This window comes from Eucalyptus grandis, chromosome 6 (genome assembly GCF_016545825.1).
Source record: "Eucalyptus grandis isolate ANBG69807.140 chromosome 6, ASM1654582v1, whole genome shotgun sequence".
NCBI classification, from domain to species: Eukaryota; Viridiplantae; Streptophyta; class Magnoliopsida; order Myrtales; family Myrtaceae; genus Eucalyptus; species Eucalyptus grandis.
This window is the reverse complement of record NC_052617.1, coordinates 46,923,307-46,949,450: the sequence shown is the minus strand read 5'-3', so window position 1 is coordinate 46,949,450 and position 26,144 is coordinate 46,923,307. Positions and strand designations below refer to the sequence as shown.

General features: G+C 42.0%; 1 protein-coding gene and 2 pseudogenes across 1 annotated transcript; 2 read left to right on the top strand and 1 right to left on the bottom strand.

Moving 5' to 3' along the window:
• Nucleotides 1–1,112: 1,112 nt before the first annotated feature.
• Nucleotides 1,113–3,067, bottom strand: LOC104455661 (7-deoxyloganetin glucosyltransferase-like). The gene is made up of 2 exons (XM_039315306.1): nucleotides 2,476–3,067; nucleotides 1,113–2,166 (listed from the first exon to the last, which is right to left on the bottom strand). Exons 1-2 carry the CDS (start codon nucleotides 2,999–3,001, stop codon nucleotides 1,238–1,240), a joined length of 1,455 nt encoding a protein of 484 aa, XP_039171240.1. The 5' UTR covers nucleotides 3,002–3,067; the 3' UTR covers nucleotides 1,113–1,237.
• A 12,105-nt stretch (nucleotides 3,068–15,172) lies between these two features.
• On the top strand, nucleotides 15,173–20,517 carry LOC120294505 (annotated as a pseudogene).
• A 418-nt stretch (nucleotides 20,518–20,935) lies between these two features.
• LOC120294504 lies at nucleotides 20,936–22,932 on the top strand (annotated as a pseudogene).
• The last annotated feature ends 3,212 nt before the right edge of the window (nucleotides 22,933–26,144 follow it).

Below are 26,144 nucleotides of genomic sequence, written 5' to 3'. Positions count from 1 at the left end.
AGGCAACTTTTGTCTTGTTATAGTTGTCCAATGATGAATAGTAGACTTGCGGCTTTGGAGCTGAAAGCAGCCTTCTAAAGAAATAGTCGTTATTGGGGAATCGTATACTTTGTTGAAATGGGCTGAAGATCTCGGATGGCAATAGTACATCCATAGAGATCTTATCAAGAACCTCCAGCAAGTGTCCTAAGGTTGCTGGAACTTGTATCGTTCTCTATGACAGTGCAACTTTAAAATGCTTTTGCTGTATGCTGTACTCTTCTGAAAACTGTCCGAGACGAGTGAGGAAGGGAATGTTTCTGGGATAAATGAATATATCAAATGATATTTTCGTAGTTGTATATGCATTATTGCTGATTTTGGGTGTTGCGCCTGTCTTGGGTTTAGTTTAAGAACTTAGTAGCCATTGTTGAAAAATGTAAAGTGAATCCAATGTGAAAAGCCAGAAAATTCTCGAATGGTTCAGATTGATCCTAGAATTCTCATTACTAGAAGCCTCGGTGTGTTTGTGACCGATGGAGAGAAGTCTTCTGCTCATGTTTATTGCAGTTCATGTCTCAATCAAATGTCATCCCCACCAGGCCTTTCCTGTTGGTGCTTGAAACTGATTTTCACGAAGCAGAAAGATGCTCATTTCCACATTCTCTTTTGCACGTAATTGTTGCATTTTCTCAATTGATCGACCACATTGACCAAAATATGCAAACTGCAGATTTTCTTAATGCATTTTCTGGGCCCTATTATTCACATGAAATCCTAGTATGCTTGGTCATCTATTTACTGAGGTGGTCGATCCAAGGTGTTACAGAAAGAGGAGTGTCTTATTTCGAGTCCACTTAGCCAAGGGGGAGAATTGTTAGGAAAATGCTCATGAGTATGAGCCTTCAGATTTTTCCAGGTCTCACGGGCACCCTTTGACTTTCACCATGAAATACACAACAAATCCATGACTGTCATTGAAGATGAATTTTCACCAGGAGAAAAGCATGCCAATAGATATCTTTGAAGTTATGACTAAGCATGAAGAGGAGAAGATGGGTCTAGGAAAGACAGCTCGCCTTGTCGGGAACAAGTTCATAAGATAGACGAATTAAGTAGTCAAAGCAAACCTCTTGAAACACACATGATGCGAATATATAATTTCATTACAGTAATCCATAAACAAAGTATAATGCTGTTGTGAACAAAGAAATGCCTGTGGTGGCAGTTTTGCACAAACAGATTTCCGATGCTGTATTTAAGTCAGAAGTTCATTCAACAGCTTGTCAAAGTTTATGGACGATGATCCATTCGGTTCTGTTGCTTCCTGTGCTAATTTCTTCCACTCCGCGCTTCTTTCCTTCATTTGTTTTCCCTTGTCTCCTTCCATCAAATCCCTCACTAGCCTTTCCACTTCCTCTCTCTTGACCACACCTGATAACTTCAAACCAATCTCCCATTTACTGCAAGCGTAAGTGCAGTTTGTCGTCTGGTCCCCAAAAGATGGCCAACAAATCATTGGGACTCCTGAAGACACACTCTCGATTATAGAGTTCCATCCACAATGTGTTAAAAACCCTCCGGTGGACAAGTGGTTGAGAACTGCCTCTTGTGGACACCAATCTGCACACATACTCCTTCCTTCTGTTTCTTCAAGGAATTCCCGGGGAAGAACTGCTGAATCTCCACTTACGAGGTCAGGCCTAATTATCCACAAGAATGGGTGTTTGCTGTTGGCCAGTCCCATCGCAAACTCAATAAGCTCTTCTCTTGTCAAGACGGCTACGCTGCCGAAATTAACGTATAGAACTGACTTTGGTTCCTTTGAGTCGAGCCATCGGAGACACTCTGTATCTTCTGTCCACAGATTGCAGTCAATAGACTTCAAGGGGTTCTCTTCCTGCACCAGTTGGTTGACAAGTAACGAGAGTGGGCCAATTGCATAGACGCGAGGAAACATTGATGACAAAGCATTAAGTACTTCTGATTCAAGGTTATCAAAGGTATGGAAAATTATTGCTGAGGCTGTATTTGCCCTCTCAGCAACATCTATTGCAAAATTGAACATAATATCATCAGGATCCGTGGTACGAAGGAATGTTGGCAGGTCCCATAATCTGATGTCCTTCATTCCTGGAATCCAATCGATTACTGTATCCAAATGGCCGTTTGTTAAGTAGCTGGTATCTGCAACACACGGGATATTCTCAGTCTTTCATGTATAGCGTATTACACCATATATATATATATATTTTTTTTTTAACGAGGAGGTAGTTTTAGGTCAGTAGACCTCGGGCTCAAGAAATACCCCGGTGACCTAGGACCGGTAAGAAACGAGCCAAACCACAGGTGGGTGGGATCGGAATTGTTTGTACCAGATGTTCTGGGTGGTCATACATAAGCCATACGCATAATCCACACACACCTCCGCTGCTTAATCACTGAGTCTACTCACAGGGTTCAAAAATATAAAAAAAAAATATATTTTCCTTGTACCTTTTAATGGAGCGAGGCCCTTTTCCTGAAGAGTCCGGTATTGTTTGAATCCCATGAAGGCGCAGGCAGGGACTGTCCACAACTGTACGATAGGGATGCCGAATTCTTGAGCAGCTTCATTGGTGGCAAGTGACATGACTCCATCGGAGAAAATGCAAGTGACTGGAGGAACATCCGAGTTTGATGCAGCGTGGTTGAGATTGGAGATGAGATCAGAAAATGGAGCAGACATGTTATTTCTGACAGCATCACCTATAGCCATGAGGTCTTGGCTTGAGTCTGCATCTGAGGGGGGAAGGCCGTCGGTGATGGTCAGGAACTGAAAACCACGGAAGCCATTGAGGGCTTGAGGTCCCCTCGACTTCAGTAGGCGTCGATGGTTGTATTCTGTGTTCACAAAGGATATGTCGAAACCTTTTGTATGTAGAAGCTTTGCCAGTTTTAGCATTGCTCCTATATGGCTTTGGTATGGAGCTGGGATACAAACGGCATGGCTTCTCTTAGCTGAGGCTAATTGAGTGTCCATCTCTCTCTCTCTCTCTCTCTCTCTGGTGACACTCAAACCAGAACCTAGGGGATAGAAAAGCTGATATGAATGGTCAGTTTTATATTTCAAATGAGGGGGAAGATGTAATTGAAAATTGCGATCCAAAGTTCATAGGAGTGTTCCAGTAATTAAACATTAAGTTATGCATGCATCTAGCAAATTTCTACACACCTTTGCATGTGGCTGCCCTATTAAAATCTGGGGGAGTGTCACGGTAATTAAACGTTAAGTCATGCATGCATCTAGCAAAGTTCTACACGCCTCCGCATGTGGCTGCCCTATTAAAATCTGGGGGAGTGTCATGGTAATTAAACGTTAAGTCATTCATGCATCTAGCAAAGTTCTACACGCCTCCGCATGTGGCTGCCCTATTAAAGTGACATACTTTACTGATCACGCGCGATCAATTTATAAATAGCCATGCTACCGTTTTGAATGATCGAGAGGCAAACCTCCACAAAAGACAAGCGTGAGCGTTGAATTGATTTTTCCAACGTAAATAAATAAAAATAAATTAATGACGATTGGTTCCTTTTCACTTAATAATATTTTAATTTTTTTTTCGAACTTATTTTCTTCTTTTTCTTTTTTTTTTCCTTTCTCTTTCCTCTTTTATTCATTTCCTTCCTTCTTCCTCTAGTAGGTCACTGAGGACCTCATCGGCCACTTGCGAGGCTTGCCTAGCCCTTAGCAAGGCTCAACCCTCGTTGGATTGGGCAAGGGCGAGACTTGTCAACCTAGTGCGAGGTCGCCCTCATGACCTCTAGCGAGGGCTCAAGTCTCACCTAGCCATGGTGAGGCTCGCCCTCGCCTGCCCTTGCCTTTGGTCAATCGCTAGGTTGGAGGAAGAAAGAGGGGAAGGGGAAAACAAAATAGAAAGAAAAAGAAAAAAATAAATTTGAAAAAATAATGAAATATCATTAAAAATTGTCCACATCAGTTAGCCATGTCATGTAACTGACTGACATTCATGTTGGCAATATTCAGCTAAAATTAACTAAAATGATTGAATTGATACTTTGTCAAAAGATTTATAACTAAATTGACATAATTCAATTAGGATATTTCTGACACTCTTTCCTCAAGAGCTGGAGAGGAGCGTTCTAAGCTTACTAGTACCTTATATTATTTTTTCTTACACTGTGATTGTAATAAGCGGTAGTAGTGTTGTTTCCAAGGGTGTGGTGGATTAATGTAAATGACTAAAATCAACTCTTGCGTTAGCGATCGTGTAAGAATTATTGTGACCCACATGATTTTATTAACTAATGGTTTGATAAATATTTAATGCTAAAATGTGTTGGCCATGAGAAGTTATGACTCAAATAAAAGGATCCTCATTAAGAAGTTACCGTTCTTCTGAAGAGGTGTGACTCTCATGGAAGTTAAAAAGCGCTTTGATGGAAGACACCTATTGATAATGTGTAAATAAGAGTCTATTCATCTTTCTACCCATAAATGAAAAAAAAAAAAAACGTCATATTTGTCCTCCATCAATGGAATATGTTAAAGAAAGCATGGGTTACAGGCGAGAAATTAGAATTCTTCATCTCTTTAGTTTTCTACGACAAATATTTTCAAGGGTATTGCTATTGGTAAATATATATATATCTTCATCCCTCTTATCGTGAAAATCATAAAGTTCAAAGATTCTTTATTTTGTATTTTCCACATTGAAGAATTATGTTATCGCTTATGGTTAGTATCTGAGCATGACTAAGGATCTCATGGTTTTTTTCGATTATGGAAATATTATGGTTTATGGATGAAGATCCATTGAAAGATGTTACCCTATTTCTTGTTATTTGCCTATTGTTGAAATGTTTTCGGAGGGGGCTGTCGAAGGAAATCCAAATGATGGAATGTGTGATGGAAAAAGGAGAAAATCCGTGAACGGGCGTGAAAGGGAAGAAGGCACATGGATTACACATGCTGCACACGCCTCCAAGCACATGCTAGATGTTAGGCATGTGGAATCTACACGATACACACCCACACGTGTGTATGCGTGGGATCCATGTGGCCGTGCTGGCCTAAAGGCGCATGCACAGCATTAGGGGTGAGCGGTTCCAGGTTTCGGTTCAGTTTCGTCTGGAACCTGGAACCTACCCTCGGGTACAGGTTCCTCAAAATGAGGAACCTGGAACCTACCCGTGGGAACCGAGAACCTAGAACCTACCCTGTCACAGGTTCCAGGGTCGGTTCCAGGTTCTAACAGGTTCTTTTTTTTTTTTTTTTTTTGTTATTTTTAGATTTGAACTATAACATATGTGCACGTTACTAAAAAAAAAATATAACGTACGCGCACGTTACAAAAAAAACTATAACGTACGCGCACGTTACCATAAAAAAAAACTATAACATATGCGCACGTTACCAAAAAAAAATATAACGTATGCGCACGTTACCAAAAAAAACTATAACGTGCACGCATGTTACCAAAAAAAAATATAACGTATGCGCACGTTACAAAAAAAAACTATAATGTACGCGTATACTACACGGTAACTTCCCATTGACATGTTATCTTGATACATTAACTTCGCACTGCACAACAATAATAGAATATAATTAGAAATTTCAAAACAAATAGCAAACTAGAAAGTAAAAATAAAACACCACTAGAACAAAAATGTCTAGAGGTACAAGTTTTGAAAATAATTTCGATTAAACCCTTAAATGAACTCAGAAAATTCTGAAATTTGGACACGTTGTATTTAAGACCTAGAGGTACAAGTTTCATGAAGAAATTGTAGTCCAATTCGTTCTGGATTAAAAGATAAAATCGATTTACTTTTCCTATTCTCTACTTGCACAGTTTTTGAAACATTTTTGGTTAAATAGGCAAATGAACTAAAAAAATTACGAAATTTAAATATGTTGTAGGGAAGATATGAAGAGAGATATTTCATGCAGAACACATTTCCAAAAGAACCTCATACAAAATGATATAGTCCACGCATTGCAACTTACAAGATCTGAACACATCAGATTGCACAGTTTTAGAAAAATTTCCGATTAAATACCCAAATGACCTTCAAAAATTATTAAATTCGACTATGTGATAGCCAAGACCATAATGTAGATAATTCATGAAAACATCGAAGTCAAATTCGTCCTAGATAATTAAATATGGATGGTTAAAATCCCTGTTCGTAGTACCGTAATTCCAGATCTAACGATCTCCAAAGGACCACAATTTCACCTACCTATTCTTGTTTTTTTTCTCTAAATTTTTGATATGTTGTACCTCAGGATGTCCTTTACAACTTTTGTTAAGAAACCGAAGTAAAATTTCGACAAAAAAGTTGCCTTACAGTCCATGCATTCATCAAGGGTCGGTCCCAAAATCTCCAGATCTAGTCTTTCCGAAGAATAATGATTTCACCCACTTATACTTGTTTGTTTTGTCCCAAATTTGAGTATGTTATACTCCAAGAAGTCCTTTACAACTTTCATTTAGAGGCCGAAGCCAAACTTCAACTAGAACATCACATACAAGTCACTAGAACATCCAAGGTCGAGCTTTTTCTACCCTAAGTAACCGGTTCCGGTTCCGGTGCCGGTTCCAAAATAGGTTCCGGTTCCGAAACCGGTTCCGGTTCCGGTTCCCAGAAAAAAGGAACCAGAACCGGAACCGGGAACCGAACTGGACCCTCCTTCGGTGCGGTTCCGATTCCCGGGTAACCCGGGAACCGCGCTCAGCCCTACACAGCATGCCCCTATTGTCCCTCCGCCATTATTATGATTTCGCCCTTCTCATGTTGTTACGTTTCTACCCCTCTTCACGTTATTACGTTTTTCCTCCTGTTTGTTGGATAACTATGATTCTACCCCCAGTTGGTTATTGACCATTTTGCCCCTGGATGTTAATTTATAGTTATGCCCCTTTGGATTTATGACTTTATGATTTTACCCTTGGGTGCGATTTGGTAATGTTTGTGCTTTACAATATTAAAAAATTCAATTAAGAATGACTTGTTAGTCACCAAAGTGGCCAAACTTGAAGATCTTTTGAATTTTTTGATATTGTAATTTGTTTTATTCTATTACCTATGATTAATTGATGCTATGATTGAAATTGATATGTTACATATCTTTATTGCTGTCATGGGTATATTTGTGAGGTCCTGAAATTTGGCTCATACTTCGAATATATGAAATGATTATTTCATTGATGCGCTTATGGTTATTTACTCTAAACTAATCATTTATGAGTTAACTAATCTATTAGGTGATGCCGTAAATGGTTATAAATGCGACAGACTAAAGAATTCGATCAGAAATCGAACGTTTGACCATAATAATCGACAAGAGTCAATACTACACTGTTATAAATCAATTAGAAAACGGATATAAGCCGATTCAATGGAAGTACGTAGTCGAATTGCGAGTCGTTCCATATGATTACGATATTCGCGTCGAACGGTCATAAACCAATTTCCTATTGATATTATATTCAGGATACGTAATAACCATCGTGATTACATGACAACCGAGGGTCGTTTATGATTCGAAGATGCACAAATGTGGATTGAAAATTATCGACCACGGGTCAAACACGCGAAAACCCCCAAAAGCTACCCGATAGATTAGGTCGTACTAAAGTTGCGTTTGATCAATTTTAACTACGGAATTTGACTCGATTTCGGGTATCGAACTTTCGAGCGTGTCGCAATTTACTTATCGGATGTTGTCTCATCTTTCGTCGAATTTTTGATGAGTCCAAAATTTTTCGAAAAAAAAGATTTTCAGACAAGAAGAAAAGGGAAATAAAATTCGGATGAAGAGGCTAGAGTGGGTTTTGCTGCCCAAAACGCTTTATTTTTGAGAAATTAGAGTTAAAAAGATAATTGAGAAGGTAAAGATAGGCTTAGAAGACTTTTGAGGCATGTAGATAGAATGTGATGATGAGTTTTTAGGATATTTTCTTAGAAACATTTTACTTCTTTCTTCTTTATGGTCTTCTCTCCCTTTCTCACGCAAGAACAGCCCCCCGCCCCTTCTGCCGATTCCTCCTTCCGCCCATTTCCCTCCTCTTCCTCACATCTTCATCTCATCTCCATTTTCCTTCCCCCTCCATCTCATTTCCCCCTCCTTCAACTCCTTCTTTGCTGCCGCACATCACGACCACCTCACTACCGTCACCCCATCCCCACGCCACCCTCACTCAACATCCAGCCACCACCGCCAGCTCCTCCATCATCACCCCAGCACCTCCAACATCCGCCTGCAACTCCACCATCGTCAGTACTCCACCATTGCCGGCACTCCACACCACCGCCAGCTCCACCCGCCACTCCATCCTCACGCCTTCACCACCCATCACCCCAACGTTTGCTAGCACCGTCAGCTTCACGCCACCACCTGTCATCACCTCCACCACCACCTTGGCCGCACCACCGTCACCGCCGTAAAGCCACCGTCCACCCAAGCACCCCGAGGCCACCACCAAGCCAAGCCACCCTAGGTAGCCGAGAGCTTGAGGGACCGCCATTGCCACCGTCGAGCCTCCGTTCAAGCCGCGGGTGTCACATTCTCGACGCCGTCGTGTCGCTGTCGCAGCGAGCCCGCCGCCGTCGAAAACCGGTGAGTTAATTTTCTAATCGTGGATTAGGGCTTTAATTGCGTTTAGAGGGCGGTTAGATTAGTACTAATGGTTATTAGTCTTAGTTAAGCTTAGTTTATTTTTAATTGCGATTAAGGATGGTTTAGGTTAAAGTTAATTATGATTAGTGTAAATAATTTCGATTAGTCTAATTAATTGTGTTTAGATTAATTAATTGAGTTTAGCTTTATTAATCGTGATTTATTTAATTAATCGCAATTAGCGTAATCAGTGATGGATTAGTCGTAAGTAGAATTTTATGCTCGTTTTCTTGAATGAGATTATGCGCGATTTTGGTTGTTTGCACGTACGATATTATGTGATTGATTGCTCTATGGTAAATATCGATTATTATTACAAGAGACGGTTTTATAGGCAATTAAATAGAAAAATGTAAGGTGTCGGGTTTGGACACTAAATTTTACATGCTAGATAAAACAATGGAGTTTTAAAATAGAAGTGTGCTAAGTTCAACGGGTTGATTTCGAATACGTGACCACGTACAATTATTTTACTGGGATTTTTAAATAAGAAAAATTGGCCAAGCTTGTTCTTTGAAAACAAAGTATTGTGTTTTTGGCTAAATAACGACAATAAAGGTTGGTTTGATTAATGATGTGTTTGAATGGTCATTTATTTAAACCTATCACCCAACGGGAGTTTGGGGACGATACCCAATTTTATCGGATGCCTGGCGGGGGTCCGAATGCCGAGTCGCAATTGAGGTTGGATTGAAGCTCGTTTATGGTATGCTGTTTAGGCGAGAGTCCTAGACGATGCCGTGCTCGACGGGGCGGGACGATGCCCCGTCATGTGGAAGACCGCCGGCACTTGTGTTGGCCGTGGCCCGAGGGAGAAAATATTCAGTGGTTCGTGCATGCCACGTTACAAACCACTCAAATACCAACACCTGTCCCGAGTGAGACCCCCTCGAAAATGAGAGAAGGGCTGATTTTTGGGCAGCTTGGTTCGGCTCGAAAGGACGGTCAATGTATTCCTCCCACTCAAAATTTTTCTCTCTCCTCGCTTGAATGGGCGGGTTCTCTCTCCTCTCGTAAAAGAACCAAGAACGCTCAAAGTGTTCCTTTGTTTCCTTCTCCGCGCATCCCACCTCCTCCGCCTCCGTGGCTAGTCATCTGCCGCTAGCATCTCGGTCTCGTTCCCGAGCGGCACCAGGCTCCCCGCCGCTAACCGAGCGCTGTCCCTGACACTGGCCTGCTTGGTCGTGAGAGAGATCTCGGCGGACTTGGGCGGGGTCGACGGCGCGGCGAAGAAGGAGAGGCCCGCTGCATTTTCTCTCCTTTTTTCAACGAAGCGCGCACTTTTTCTTCCGGCTTCTGCCTCTCTCTTCCTCAAGCACTCCTCTCCTCTTTGCCCCGAGCCCTCCCACTCACCCTAAGTGCCCCCCTCCTCTCTGTCTCGAGCCCTCTCACTCACCCTAAGTGCTTCCCTCCTCGCCTCTGTCCTCGTTGCCGTCATCGACTGTCCAGCCGCGGCTCCAGAAATCACCGGCTGCCGACTGGCCTCTCGAGCTTCTTTGTTTTCTACTCCTTATTCAGTCCTGATTTCGGGCTCGAGTACGTAGCCAAGGATTTTGAAGCAAAAGAAGTTTGCGAGGCTAGATATACTAGTGGCGGACGGCGAGAGCACGATCGACCTGAGTCGTTACTCTTCGCTCGGTGATTTCAGGCTCGACGTCGAAGCAGAGAAGGAAGAAGAACAAAACAAGTTGAAGGAGAAGAAGGAGAAGATGGGTCCTTGCTTTTCTGCTTCTGGGTTTATCTCTTGAAGTCTGCCACTTTCCCTTGTACCATTTTCCATCAGGTAGAGGAAAGCCGCTGTTTTTCCATCTTTTTTTTGTCCCTTTTTGGTTCGTTGGTTTTTTATGGGAGGGACGGTGTTTGTTTCTCAATTCTGTGAATTTTTTATGTTTGGAGAGGTTGGGTGTTATGAGCTGCTTGTTTGGCGGTTGTTTTAGCAATTGATCACTCACCAGTTGTTGGATTTTGTGATTTGGAGGGATGCTTGGCATTGGTTTGGATCGATCACCGTTGCTCGGCTCTCGGGTTGTGTCTGTTGGTCTGATTACGATGAGTTTGAATCATTGTGGAATTTCCCCAAGAGTGTCTTTTCACGTTCACTGAAGTCTATTGCTGTGTTGTTCCTGTTAGATGGTCTACGGAGTGTCAATGCCTGTTGGTGGAACCAAAGCTTATTGATTTTTGTGGATTTGTCTGGGATCAATCCTTTGTAATGCGTCAAGTCTTGTTTTTGTTTTGTTTTTTTCGTCCCCTATCGCGATCTATCTTGGTTTGTGACACAAGGGACTAGTCGAAAATGGTGATTAAGGGATGATGTATACCATAATCACAAATAGTGTTGCCTGTCACTTCTCTTTTCAGCTCAAAGTTCTATGGTTAATGGGGTTAAAAATATTCTTTCACACAGGTGAACTGAGATGTCAAGGATGGTTTTCCAATTCTCGTTTTGAATGGAGATAAGAGACTCACGCTTCTGCTACTGCTTCCTCCACAAAAAGAATCTCCTGATTCTGAGGTTTCTCCTTTTTCAAGTGAAAAATCGTGCGCTTCTTCAGATAGTGAGTTTCCATTTGGAAAATGGGTCAATGTTGGCTGTCAGGTATGTATATCAAGTGTTTGAATTACTCTTTCTACACATGGTTTTTAAACTGCTCGTTCCTTTTGAGTTGATAATTGCTGAAATTTTTATGGCTATAGCTGAGCACATTAATGTATGTCATGTTTACCACCTATTGGTTCGAGCTGTCAAGCTGAAGCAAGTTGTTACTGAACATTTTATCTGTTTGTTTTACCTTTAACCAATATATAAAAGTATGAATGGTGCATGATCTTCAAATATATAAAAGTAAGGCGTATTGGATGGATATTCAAATAGCACGTAGAACTGTTGCACTTTCAATGTGACTGAAAAGAACAAGCTTTTATAGAGTACATACATGGAGTATGATTCTATTCATATTCATTGGAGTGTGTGTGATTAACTAATTGCATGCATTATCTTGAGGATCTTGGACAAGAATTGTTATCTGCAAAATTTCATGTAAGTCTATGTCTCATTGTTGGTCTGATGAAAGAGATAAAGTAGAATTTTAGATTGCATAAATGGTGCTCAACCGAAAGTCTCCTGTCAATCTTATGATTTCATTGTCCTTCCTAGGTTTCTTACTCTCAAGGCATTTTTCCCTTTGTAAATTGCTCAAAGTTCTATCTTCATGGCAAGTCTCAAGTGAACTTTTACGGCTTCACATTGACGGGGAAGTGGTGGATGAGAAGCCCCTAAGTGCCTCAAAAGATGGAGAATCTAGCCCTTTAAGGAAAATAAGTTTGGTTAGTACTAGTGGAACTGATGATGGTATGGAAGGTTATTTATACAGTCCAAAGGTCTTGCACCCTTCTTCATCCATTGAGGATCATTATAAGGTACCTTCTGTTGAGTTTGTTTGACCTTATTCATGTGGATATGATTTATTTAATGAATATTTCCTGTAATGCTAGGACTCACCAGTACACTTAGCTATTGGCCAGTGTCAGGGACAGCGCCCGATCAGCGGCGGGGAGCCTGGTGCCGCTTGGGAACGAGACCGAGATGCCAGAGGCAGATGACTAGCCACAGAGGCGGAGGTCTGGAGGCGGAGGAGGTGGGATGCGCGGAGAAGGAAATAGAGGAACGCTTTGAGCGTTCTTGGTTCTTTTACGAGGGGAGAGAGAACTCGCCCATTCAAGCGAGGAGAGAGAAAAATTTTGAGCGGGAGAAATACGCTGACTATCCTTTCGAGCTGAGCCGAGCAGCCCAAAAATCAGCCCTTTTCTCATTTTCAAGGGGGTCCTGCTTGGGACAGGTGTTGGTATCTGAGTGGTTTGTGTACGCCACGTCAACGGATGACATGGCGTGCACGAATCACTAAATATTTCCTCGGCCCGAGGGGTCGTAATAATTAGAACACGTGTGTCGACAATGCACATGAAATTCTTGTGTGTGTTCTGATTGTTATTTATGCATGTTACACTATTATTGTTGTGCGAGATGTGCTAATCTGCAAGAGTGTGCCGAGGCGAGGTGAGTTTATGTGTGGTGCATGCTTAGGCTACCTTCGAGGCGAATTCACGTCCTAATTGAGGCTTAGGGATTTACCTCGCTGAGATTTTATCTTACCTGTTGTTGTTAACCATTTTCAGAGCCGTAACGTGGAGAAATGCCAGGTGCGGTTATGGTGGGCGCGAGATACAACACTTTTTTGGATGGCCCTGTTGTTAGTGAAGTTTAGGTTAACCCTAATCCTTGAAGGTTTTTGAGATGATCGATAGGAAGTGGCCGTAGATTCGCTTGTAATTATTAAACTTCCTAGGGGTAACAATTGATAAATAAATCGTTGTTTGTGGGAAATCGTTTATTGTGTTTTACTATCTTTATTTTGTCGATTGACTGGGTGTTTAATTTAATTCGCTTCCGCATGTGTTTAACTGAAAGATAAAAAAAAATGGGTCAGCGACGCGTCTTGAGACGTCACATTTTTAATCGACCATTGAGGGATGTGCACGTACTCGGGATTCGGGGCGTGACATCCTCGTTTGAAGTGGTATCAGAGCTTGGTCAATAATTGGAGTGATAAGGTGCGATGAGTTTTGGGATAGTTAATTAGGAAAAACATTTTCCTTATGCTTATGCTTGTGATTGATTGATTGTTTTGTGCGGGTTGCTCAAATTTCTAATTCCTTGTTAGAATTGGAAAGCAAGTTTTTGTAAGGACCTTGCAATATGAGCGATCTTGAACAGAGAGCCCATCGGAGAAGGGCCGTAGTGGCTTTGACAGGTGCTAGAGGAAGGGCACCAAGACGAGCGGGTGCTAGAGGCAAAGTGCCAGCTCAGGCTAGTGCTGGGGGAAGAGTACCACCTCAAGCTGGTGCTGGAAGAGGAGCACCAGGCGATCCTAGGTTGGATGGGATCGTGTAGGCGCTAGAGACTTTAGGGAACATGATCAGTCAGCAGGCTCAAAACCAAGTTGCTGCTACCGCTACCGCCACTGCTATCGCCAATGCTATTGCCGCGGCACTTGCTAAAGTCCCACTAGGAAATGGGAATGGTGAGCGGCTTATGCATAAGCTGGTAGAGCAGTTCCTAAAACTAAAGCCGCCAAGGTTCACTAGAGGGGGTGGTCCTGAGGTTGCAACCTTCTGGATCCGAGAATTAGAGAAGGTCTTCGCACTGCTAAGGTACTTTGAAGAGGATAAGGTAGTCCTGGCTGTCTACCAGTTGTAAGGTAATGCGAGTACTTGGTGGGAAGCCACCAAAGGTAGAGTGTTTCCCGAAGGTACGGTCTTGGAGTGGGATACCTTCGTTGAGGCCTTCTACGGAAAGTATTTTTCAGATTGCGCGCGGGAGTAGAAAATGGCCGAGTTTCAACGTCTCCGTAAGAATCAAATGTCCGTGAATTAATATGAGGCGAAGTTTGTTGAGTTGTCAAAGTATGTATCGAGATTAATTGAGGACCTAGTGGATAGGGCAAGGAGGTTCAAAGATGATATGAAGCCAGAAATTAAGGACTCGTTGGTGTTGTTGAATCTCAAGGAATATGATGAACTGTACGAGAGGGCCCAACTGATTGAGAGAAATCTGAATGAGTAGGCCACCGCATCTGGGTTGCGATTTGTGCACAACAGAGATAATAACCGGTTTGGAAAGAGGCCAATGATGGGAGGAAAGTATTCCATTCCTCCCAACTGAAAGGGTGGAGTTGGAAAGCCGGCACCCAACTCGAATTGCGTGTGCCGATTTTGTGGAAGAAACATGGACCAACCCCGTGTCCTGCTAGAATAGGAGTGTGCTACGGATGTGGCCAGCACGGCCATCGGGTGAATAACTGCTTGCGCAAACCCATGGGAGTGCAGGCACCACTACCGCAGATAGGGCAGGCAACTGGGAGTGCGTTGCAAAACGCACAACAGGGCATTTTGAGCAGGCCTTTGATGCAAGGAAGGGTGTATGTTGTCACCTGAAGGGAGGCAGAGGACTCACATAACGTGGTTACAGGTACGGTCTCGTTGAACAACCATGCTGCTTATGCTTTATTTGATCCTGGAGCCACACATTCATTTATTGTTGAACAATTTGTTAAGTTAGTAGGATTAAGTTCAAAACCGTTGGAAGCAGCCATTAGTATATTCACCCCGTTAAAGGATAAAGTGTTGTCGGCGATAGGGTGTCATGGTTGCAAGTTAGTGATTAGTGATTGAGAGGAAATGATAGATTTGATTGTGCTGGCAATGTTTGATTTTGATGTGATCATTGGTATGGATTGACTCATCAAGCAACGAGCTACTATAGACTGTTATCGTAAAGTGATTCAGTTTGACCCGTTAGTGAGTGAAAGTTTCAAGTTTGTTGGAAATCGAGGAGGACCCTCAATTACCTTAATTTCGTCGCTTGAGGCAACCCGATTGTTAGAGGTGGGTTGCCAAGGTTGTTTGGAAACTGAAGTTGATACATCAGTTGAGGAGTCGAAGATGAAGGACATTACCGTAGTGCAAGAATTTTCTGACGTGTTTCTTGAGGAGTTGCCTGGTTTGCCCCCTAAAAGGGAGATAGAGTTTGTGATTAAGTTGGCCCTTGGGATGGAGCCGATTTCTAAGGCTCCTTACCGTATGGCGTTGTCAGAATTAAAAGAGCTAAAGGTGCAGATGTGGGAGTTGTTGGACAAAGGATTTATTCGTCCTAGTGCATCGCCTTGGAAAGCGCCAGTTCTGTTTGTAAGGAAGAAGAATGGTTTGTTGCACCTTTGCATCGACTATTGGCAACTCAACCAAGTAATGATCAAGAATAAGTATCCATTGCCAATGATCTATGACTTATTTGATCAGCTACAGGGAGCTTCGATATTTTTCAAGATTGACATAAGGACATGTTACCATTAGTTGAGGATTAAGAAGGAGGATATACTGAAGACAACTTTTCATATGCGTTACGGTCATTATGAATTCATCGTAATTAGTGACGAATTAGTCGTTAAGTAGAATTTTATGCTTGTTTTCTTGGATGAGATTATGCGCGATTTTGATTGTTTGCACGTACGATATTATGTGATTGATTGCTCTATGGTAAATATTGATTATTATTACAAGAGACGGTTTTATAGGCAATTAAATAGAAAAATGTAAGGTGTCAGGTTTGGACGCTAAATTTTACGTGCTAAATAAACAATGGAGTTTTAAAATAGAAGTGTGCTAAGTTTGACGGGTTAATTTCGAATACGCGACCACATACAATTATTTTACCGTGATTTTTAAATAAGAAAAATTGGCCAAACTTGTTATTTGAAAACAAAGTATCGTGTTCTTGGCTAAATAACGGAAATAAATGTTGGTTTGATTGATGATGTGTTTGAATGGTCATTTAATTAAACCTGTCACCCAACGGAAGTTTGGGGACGATGCCCGATTTAATCGAATGCCCAGCAGGGGTTTGGATGCCGAATCGCGGTTGAGGCCAGACCGAAGCTCCTTTATGAAATGCTGTTTAGACGGGAGTCCTAGATGATGCCGTGCTCGACAGGGCGGGACGATGCCCGGTTATGCCGGAAGACTGCCGACACTTGTGTTGGCCGTGGCTCGAGGGGTCGTAATAATTGGAACACGTGTATCAACAATGCACATGAAATTCTTATATGTTTTCTAATTGTTATTTATGTACGTTACACTATTATTGTTGTGCGAGACGTGCTAATATGCAGGGGTGTGCCGAGGCGAGGTGAGTTTATATGTAGTGCGTGCTTAGGCTGCCTTTGAGGCGAATTCGCGTCCTAATCGAGGTTAGGGATTTAACTTGCTGAAATTTTATCTCATCCCGTTGTTATTAACCATTTTTAGGGCCGTAGCGTGGAGAATTGCTAGGTGCGGTTGTGGTGGGCACGAGATGCGACACCTTTTTGGCTAGCCCTACCGTTAATGAAGTTTAGGTTAACCCTAAACCCTAAAGGTTTTTGAGAGGGTCGATAGGAAGTGACTGTAGAAAGGCTTGTAATTATTAAATTTCTTAGGGCTGACGGTTGATAAATAAATCGTTGTTTTTGGGAAATCGTTTGTTGTGTTTTACTATTCCTATTTTGTTGATTGACCAGGTGTTTAATTTAATTCGTTTTCGCATGTGTTTAATCGAAAGATAAAAAGAATGGGTCGGCGACGTGTCCTGGGACATCACATTTTTAATCGACTGCTGAGGGATGTATGTATACTTGGGGTTCAGAGCGTGACAATATTGAAGTCTATTTATTATAAGAACTTAAGGATTAACCTAAAGGTTAATCAATTTCTTATAATTCATGGACATAATAGTTGATAATCAATACTTCTTGTTAAATTTGTTTGTATGTCCAAATAGAGTAAATAAATTTTAATGAGATATATTTATAATTACCAAATTAAAGCTATTAGCATCATTAAGGTTAAATATATGGTAGTTTATCATAGGATCGTTTGAAGGAGAACTATAATGTATATGTATTGTTTAGTTTGAATATGATTAGGTGATATTCTCAAGACATTAACGTACTAGTTTTTTCTTGCATATAGAGTCTCTGTACCTGTTTGACTTCATTCGAACACTTCATCTGTTTCTTTGTTATGTGGAATGAATTTCTATGATTGAAGTGAATAAGTCTAGTTTCACTTGAGTGTCCTGGATCTTGATTTAGCACTCCAAGTTGAGAAACTAATTGCTATTACTGATGAAAGTAGCGAAGATGAAAAGTCTTTCTATAAAACTTGGGAAAGATAAAACAGACTAATCTTAATGTTCATACAAATGATAGTTGTAAACAACTTGAAGACTACTTTTCCTAAAACTAGCAGTGCTAAGGAATTTATGAAATTTATGCAAGATCATTCTCAGACTGCTGATAAGTCACTTGTCAATACATTAATGAACACTTTGACCACCATGAAATATGAGGATTCATGTACCACGCACAAGCATATTCTTGAGATGACGAATTTAGCAGCAAAATTAAGAATCTTGGGAATGAACATGAATAAGTACTTTTTAGTATAGTTCCTACTTGATTCCTTGTCTCAATAACACAGATCATTTCAAATGAATTACAATACTATAAAGGACAAGTGAAATGCAAATGAATTCACCAGTATGCTTGTTTAAGAGAAAAACAAGGATTAAGAACTAAGAGGCTCATTTCATTCGTCTATTAAGTTATCAAGAAATTGAAAGAAATTCCAAAAGGAAAGATGGAAAGAGTAAGAAGAAATTATTACACATCCTGAATGAATTTTTGAGGGCTTCTCAAATCCACGAGATATAACACAATTTTATTAAGTGTTATTTTTGTAATAAAATTGGACACTTGAAAAAAAATTGCCTGAAACGTAAAGTTTGGTTTGAAAAGATTGATAAGCTTTGTGGTTTAATATGTTTTGAATCAAACTTTACTGAAATTTCTCATAATATTTGATGAATTGATTCTAGTGCCACCACTCATATATCAAATATGATGCACAGATTTTTTATGATCCAAACTATTAAACCAAATAAAAGTTATGTTATCACATGGAATAGAAACAAAGCTCCAATTAAAAGACCTCATTTGCTTCTTTTTGTTTATCACCCTCTAAAGTTTTTCATTGCTCATTGCAATTTAGTCCTCTCAGTTTTTTCATCGTGCAATCTGGTCCTCTATCTTCTTCAATTGGTGCAATTGAATCTTTTGTCACTAGAGAAGTCGTAAAGATTGCTAGTATGACCTCGTCGACATGGCAAAATAATTGATGAATGATGCTGACGTGACAGCGCATTGAAGAATCAATTGTTTTTCGAAAAGAAAAAGAAAAAGAACTTAGAGGAAAATGGGGGACGGGGGCGATTGCTGACAAAGCCCATTTGGACATAAACGGGTCTTGCCGTGCTGAGGCGAGGGTCGGGTGGCCCTCCTGAAATCTTGAACAGCGAGAGAGAGGTCTTATCACGTCGAATAAAAATCCTAGAATATGGCAAAAAATAATTTTCAAAATGGATGATTCGGTGAGCAGAACCAATCGGGATTCAAAAATTTTGTTTCCAAGAAATCCCACTATTTTGTGATAGACCGTCAGTGTTACATCCAATCACTTTTTGACACACGATTGAACTGAAACAACATAATCAGATCTCGGCGATATCTTGGCCAAGTGTCCAAGAACAGCATGGAAACAGAAAGAAACCGCAACCTTAAGAGACAGCCTTGATAGCTTATGCACCCACATCACGTTCAACCGCCCCAGAAGCTTACGCACCCTCTTTTGTTCCCTAGCTCTTACTAAAATCAACTCGCTCGTGCATTCCGTTTTAGTAGCTTGTCTTTTGGCTCATCCATCTCCGCTCCATTTCGGGTTCATATACAAAATGCGCATGCCTCAGTTGGATCGCTACATAGACACATTTCGAAAAACATGGAGAGGTCATCGCTGCTCGTCGCATTGTTCCTCCTGATCTCGTCATGCTCTGTGGCCTTGTCACGCAACGTCCCTGCGATCTTTACTTTCAGGGACTCGATCTTCGACGTGGAGAACAACCGCTTCATTAGGAATTGCGCGGGCCCATTGCCAGCCCTACGGGGGGCTTCTTCCATCACCCGAGGGGGAGGTTCAATGGAAGAACCGCCGTCGACTTCACTTGTGAGTTCGCTAACTTGAATAACGACTTTGTAATTTTATCCTTCCAATAGGAATTTCTAGATCAATTGGCCAAAAAAAAAAAAAAAAATTTGTGGCAGCTCAATTTCTTGGCATTTGAGAAGCCATACATGGAGGCACAAACTGCGGTAATCAATGGGAGTGAGAGGAACTTATTTATCGAATGGCATCAACTTTGCTAGTGCTGGCACTGGTGTATAAGAGACGAAACAAGGACTTGGCAAATAAGACATGCCCATATTTTCTATTAAATTGTATTGTAAGCATAGATTTTCCAGTTCATTAGTATGATCTCATGAAACCAATTCTTTGTGATACAAAAATCCATCCTAAAAAGTGAAAAATGTCGATCTCGCGATGGGGGAGTGATGTCGATCCAGGATCAGCTAAAACAGTTCTGGGCCCTAGTCGAGCAAAACGAAGTGAATGCGGCATCGGTCCGCTGATCGCTCTTCCCCCTCAGGTCCAGCTCGAACGACATTTTCAACTATTTCCTACCTCTCAGTGCCCCGACCCCTAACCCCGACGCGTACGTGCGGGCCATGCTCGCCGAAGTGGCCCGCTTCATTGGTGAGATCTACAAAGCTCGATGCTTGCAGGGTTGTGGTGTTTCCACTAGGCCTTGTCGGGTGCGTCCCTGCTCGAGCGCTACGGCCGGGGGCGCCGGTGGGCCGGTGCAACGGGAAGATGAAATAAATGGTCAAGAAGTACAGATATGGCTTGGAGAGTTTGGTTAAGGGCGTGCCTATTAAGTTCCCCGGCTCCATTTGCATTAGCGTACGATATTGTCCAGCAGATTCACGCAATCGCCGTGCGCAATGGTACGTGACGACGCTCTTCTATCGCAGTTGCCTACTATATGATGAGAATCAAAATCATTGCGGAGGTAGTAACACTTATGCTACGAAGTACATGCAAACTAGTTTGCATGTACTTCCTCTAGCATGTATATGTTTGGGCAAGGCTTAAGCGGTGGTATGAGGTACACAAGTGAGCGATTCATATCTCTATGTTGTAAGGTCTTTCCAATGTATCGAGGGCATGTTGCGGCGGCCGGGATGCTTGGATGAATACTCCAGTGCGGAAAAAAAGGCTACAGGATTTGTTTGGATCCGAAGCGCTTCCAGTTCTGGGATTACTTCCATCCATCAGAGCGCACTTATCACCTTGTGTGATTTCTTGAAATTTGACCATTCTCGAAATATACGAAATGGTTATTTCATCATTGCATCGATAGTTAAATTACTTTGAACTGATCACTCATGGTTAATTAATCTATTAGGAAATGCCATAAATGACTAAACGCAAACGATCAGAGAATTCAATTAAGGATAGACTGCTTGATCATAAGGATTGACAATGAATAATACTACGCTGTTATAAGTCAATTAGTAAACGGATATAAATCGATTTGACATGAATACGTAGTTGGTTTGCAGGTGGTTCCACATGATTACGGTACTCGCTACGCACAATAGTAAACCGATTTTTCTATTAATCTCGTACTCATGCTAAATAATTGAATCATTGCGATTACATGACAATTCATCCCCAATTTAAAAAGGCACAAACGTAAATAAAACATTACCGACCATGGGTCACACGCATGAGAACCCCTAAAATCCATCAGATAGTTTAGGCCGTACTAAAGATACACAAAGGAAGACGCAGAAGCATGAAACTGACGTATCTTTCTATTACCGACTACACAAGGGCACAGAAGCACAAGAAATCTCCTTTTCACTGGTATCACACGAAATGCACAAGAGCAAAACAGATCAAATCTTAAAATTTTTTTTACTATTTTATGATGAACTGTCAATGTCATATCCAATTATTTCACGACATATGATAAATCTGATACGACATAATCAGGTCTCCACAGTATCTTGGCCAATCTTGTTTTCGTGTCCAAGAAAAGCATGGAAACAGAAAAAAACCGCTATCTAAGAGACAGCTTTGATAGCTAATGCACACACATCACTTTCAGGTGTTTCTATTCTTCTTCTTTTTTGACAAAGGTCTGTTTTGTTCACTGGCGCTCTTCTAAACGCAACTTTGCTCGTGCAATCCATCTCACTAGTTTGTCGTCGGCGCATCCATCGCAATGTGCATGCCTCAGTGAGATCGCTGCAGAGACACATTTCGAAAAACATGGTGAGCCGTCGCGTTGTTCCTCCTTGTCTCATCGTGCTCCGTGGCCTTGTCGCAAAGTGTGCCCGTGATCTTCACGTTTGGGAACTCGATCTCCAACGTGGGGAACAACCACTTCAACAGGAACTGCACGGCCCAGGCCGATTTCCTGCCCTACTAGTCGAGCTTCTTTCATTGCCCAACGGGGAGGTTCACCGATGGAAGAACAATCGCTGACTTCATCTGTGAGTTCGCTAACTCGAATAACGACTTTGTAATGTTGTCCTTCTACGAGTAATTTCTCGATCAATTGAAAAAAAAAGAAAAAAAAAAGACGTGGCAGCTCAATTTCTGGGCTTAGAATTCCAGAAGCCATACATGGAGGCAAAAACTGCAGTAATCAATGGGAGTGAGAGGAACTGTCCGTCAAACGGTATCAACTTTTCTAGTGCTAGGAGTGGCGTTATAAGAGATAAACAAGGACATTTCATCTGTTAAATTCTATCTATAAGCATATATTTTCCAGTTCATTCCTGTGGTCTCATGAAATCGATTCTCCGTGATACAAAAATTCCTGTCCTGACAAGCGAAATGTCGATTTTGCAAGAGGAGTGACTCCGATCTAGGATCAGCCCGACAGTTCCGGGCTCTAGTCAAGCAAAACGAAGTGGACAAGGAATTGGTCCACCGATTGATGTTCCTCCCCGAGTCCGGCTCAAGCGAAGTATTCATCTATTTCGTCCCTATCGTCGCCCCAACCCTCGGCCCCGATGCGTACATGTGGGCCATGCCCGCTGAAGTGGCCTGCTTTATCGGTGAGATCTACAAGCTCGGCGCTTGCAAGATCGTTGTGTTTTCGCTGGGCCCCGTCGGGTGCGTCCCTGCTCGAGCGCTCTTGCTGGGGGCACCAGTGGGCCGGTGCTTACTAGAAGATGAATGCGATGGTCAAGAAGTACAACCATGGCTTGGAGAGCTTGGCCAAGGACGTGCCTATTAAGTACCCCGGCTCCATTGCGTTAGAGAACGATGTTGTTCAGCGGATTTGCGCAATCCCCGCATGCTATGGTACGTAACTTCGCTCTTCTATTGCAATCCCCGTGCACTATGGTATGTAACGTCGCTCTTCTATCGCAATCACCTACTATATGATGAGAATTAAATTCGTCGCAAAGGTAGTAACATTTATGCTGCAAAGTATGCATGCAAACTTGCATGTATTTCCTCTGGCACGTATATGTTTAGCATGCGCAAGGCTTCACTGGCGGTATGAGGTACACAAGTGAGCGATTCATGTCACTGTGCTATAAGGTCTTTCTGACGAATCGAGGACGTGTTGCGGTGGCGGGACGCTCGGATGGATGCTCCAGTGTGGCAAAGAAGGCTACAAAATTTGTTCAGACCCGAAGCGCTTCTTGTTTTGGGATAACTTCCATCCATTGGGGAGGCAAGCGATCTAGGATTCGGCCGATGAATCTGAACACGCTGGCGAATGTTAGCGTCTCTCTCTCTCTCCCGCTCGACAAGCTTGAAGGAAAATACAGAAGGAACTTGGCATGAACATCCGGTTCCGCTTTTAGACTTATATGTCATGCCTCTTTCAGCTTTTTTATATGTTGATAAGAACTTGGATAATGAACAAGTTTGCAGTGATCGATACTGTGACAGTCTGAATTTTCAGATTTAATTTTCGATTAAATAAATCGGGCCTTTCATCAATGCGCCTATAGTGCTATTCTCTTAGCTGATCACTCATGAGATAACTAGACTATTTGGGGAAGCCATTGAGGAATTTTAATGCAATAGATTTGAGAATTCGACCAGAAATTGATTGCTCGACCATGTTGATCTGCAGTGGTCATTACGGCATTGTTGAAATCGATCAGAGACAGGAGATAGGTCGATTTGACTGAGATATGTGATCAGAGTGTGGGTGATTCTACTTGATTGCAAAATACTTGTTGATCGGTACTAGACCAATTTTTCTATCATTTTGGTACTCGATGCCCGTAATTGAAATCTCGAGATTTTCACGACAACCGAGGGTTGCCAATGTGTCGAAAATGTACATTGTAACTCAAAATAAATTGTTCACGGGTCAATTGCACTAAAAATTCCTAAAAGCTATCCGGTAGAATAGGTTACACTAAAATCGCATCAGATTAAAATTAACTGCGAATTTGAATCCAATTTCAGAAATTGAAAGTTTTGTCGTGTCACGATCTATTTTGGGAACGTCGACTCATCCTCCGAATAATTTTCGGAGATTCCGAGATTTTTACGGAAAATCAATTCGAACATTGTGGAAAAATAACAGAAATTCGAACGGGCCGAATTGAAGTGAAATTTGGACTTCCAAGCCAAGCTACTGGATGATGGGAATTTGTGGAAATGTGTGGGATTTTTTCTTCATCAAAATTGGACCTCAATTTGGAGAATTGGTGGGGAAATTGAAGTTCAATTTGTTAAATTTGGAGCCTAGGTTGGGGGGTGCAATTTTTGCATCAAAATTGAGTTTATTGGGAAATATTCTTGTTGGAGAGTAATGGGAGACAAGCACTTAATTGTAGGGATAATATTGTGGACTTTCCTCCCTTTTTCCTTGGCCAACCTCGCACGTCTCTCTCTCCCTTATCCATTCTCTCTCTCCCTCCTTCTTCTTTGTTCGACCCTTGCCACAGCCGAAGACCACATTTGCCTTTGCTTTGTTTCCTTTTTGTTTGGCCATTTCGCCACCGAGAGACTATGCTTGCCCTCCTCGGCCACGCGTTCCAGTTAACCAGCAAATTTGGTGTTGACTCCTCTTCGTGTGCCAGCCTCTACCATCCACCGAAGCTTCCATTTTTCCCTGCATCCTTTCACCGCATGCCCACGCATCTAAGTCTTCAACTTCTTCAGTCAAAACCCCAATGAAAGGCCCTTTCGTTGACTCCTCTAGCTGCCAACAAAGCTTGAAGCCACTGAAGGAGCTGCTAGCAACACCAGCCTGCTTCCTCTCTCTCTGCTTCATTCCTTAGTTGCAGCTGCCCGTGTGCGTCTTGCCCTTGATCCCCCAACTCAACGCTAGCAAGCTGCCAGCTAGCCCTCTCCTCCATCGCGCATCTTCAACGGTCAAACTCTCAGCTTTAGCTTCCACCAACAGCTTCTTTGAGCCATCCATGATTCCAGCGAAGCTCGAAGCAGCACAGCCCATCGATCCTCCTCCATTTCCATCGAAGACTTGCATCTCCGTTTCTTTTTTTTTTAGTTTCTTTTTTTAGCCCAGCGAAATTCAGTCCAGGTCAGGCCCATTTGAAGCCCGTGAGCAAGCAGCCCACGAAATTTGCAGCTCCAATTCAGTCCGCAAGTCCAGCCGTGAATTTCGGCCCGTCTTCGGCCCAAGCCCAGTAGCCCATTTTCAGTCCACCAACTCAGCCCATTCAAGCCCGTTCAGCCCAACTTGGGCCCAGCCCAACTCAATAGCAAATCTCAATTTGGGTTGAGATTTGTTGGACCAATTTTAGGCTCGGTCCAAGCCCATTGACGCTGTCGTAAACTCGAGTTTCGGCTGCCGTCGCGGTGAACCGGTCTTTGCATTAAATCGATGAATTTCACTCACTAATCCTCGCTTAGTAGGTTAATTACGTTTAGGGGTTGATTAGCTGATTAGGTGGTTAGATTATATTAGATTAGTGAATTTAATTATTTATCGATATATGTTAGGTGAATAGTTAGTGCAATTAAAGCCTAGACAAGCTCTAGTATTTAACTAGAGTGGTTCGGTAATTTTCCGGGCCCGTCTCAGCTTCCAATTAGGCTTTTCCGAGCCTAAGTCTATTTATTGGCACTTATTTATTAATTTTCATAATTAATTAATTATTTATTTATTTTTCAGAAATTCAATCGGGATGGCCAGTGACCAGAATTTTGTGCCGATTGCAGTGGTGCTTTTTGTTTATTTAATTGAGTATCGGTTTGTGAAAATTGTGTGATTAATGAATATGATGAAATATTCCAAAATTGAGAAATGTTGATATTTGATGGGAAAATGACTGTGAGAGGTTGTGAGTTGAATCTAGAAAGCCGCTGAAGTATGGCTGTGCCAATTAGGTTGAGATTCGCGACCGAATTTGGAATCGGTTGTGCCTATCGAGCCGTGATTTGCCACCTGATAGAGGTCGTGCCTATCGGTCGTGATTTGCCACCTGATAGAGGTCATGCCCATTAGGCCGTGATCTGCCACCTAATAAAGGTTGTGCCATTGAGCCGTGATTACCACCTAAGTTAGGTTGTGTTCTTGGGACTGCGAATTATAGTTGAGAATTTTATAGACTCTACTCGTTGAGTTGTGATTGAGAATTGAGATTGAATAATTGAGATGGTCGGAGAGGTCTTGTTGATATGTAATCGATTGAGTCGATTGATCGTTAAGTCGATCTGATTGATTGGATGATATGATTGTCGGTATCTGTTATTTGAATTGACTTACAGGAAGGAACTAAGGGCAATGTAAGTCTTCTGACTCATGGTTGTGCTTAGGCAGCCCCTATGGCATATTTTCTTCCTAATCCGGTCTTAGAGAGTAGAACTCGCTGAGACGTCATCTCACCCCGTTGTGAGATAACATTTTTAGGTCCTTAGACGGCGGTTATAGAGAACTTGAAGTCTCGGAGTTTGGGGAAGTGAATGAAAA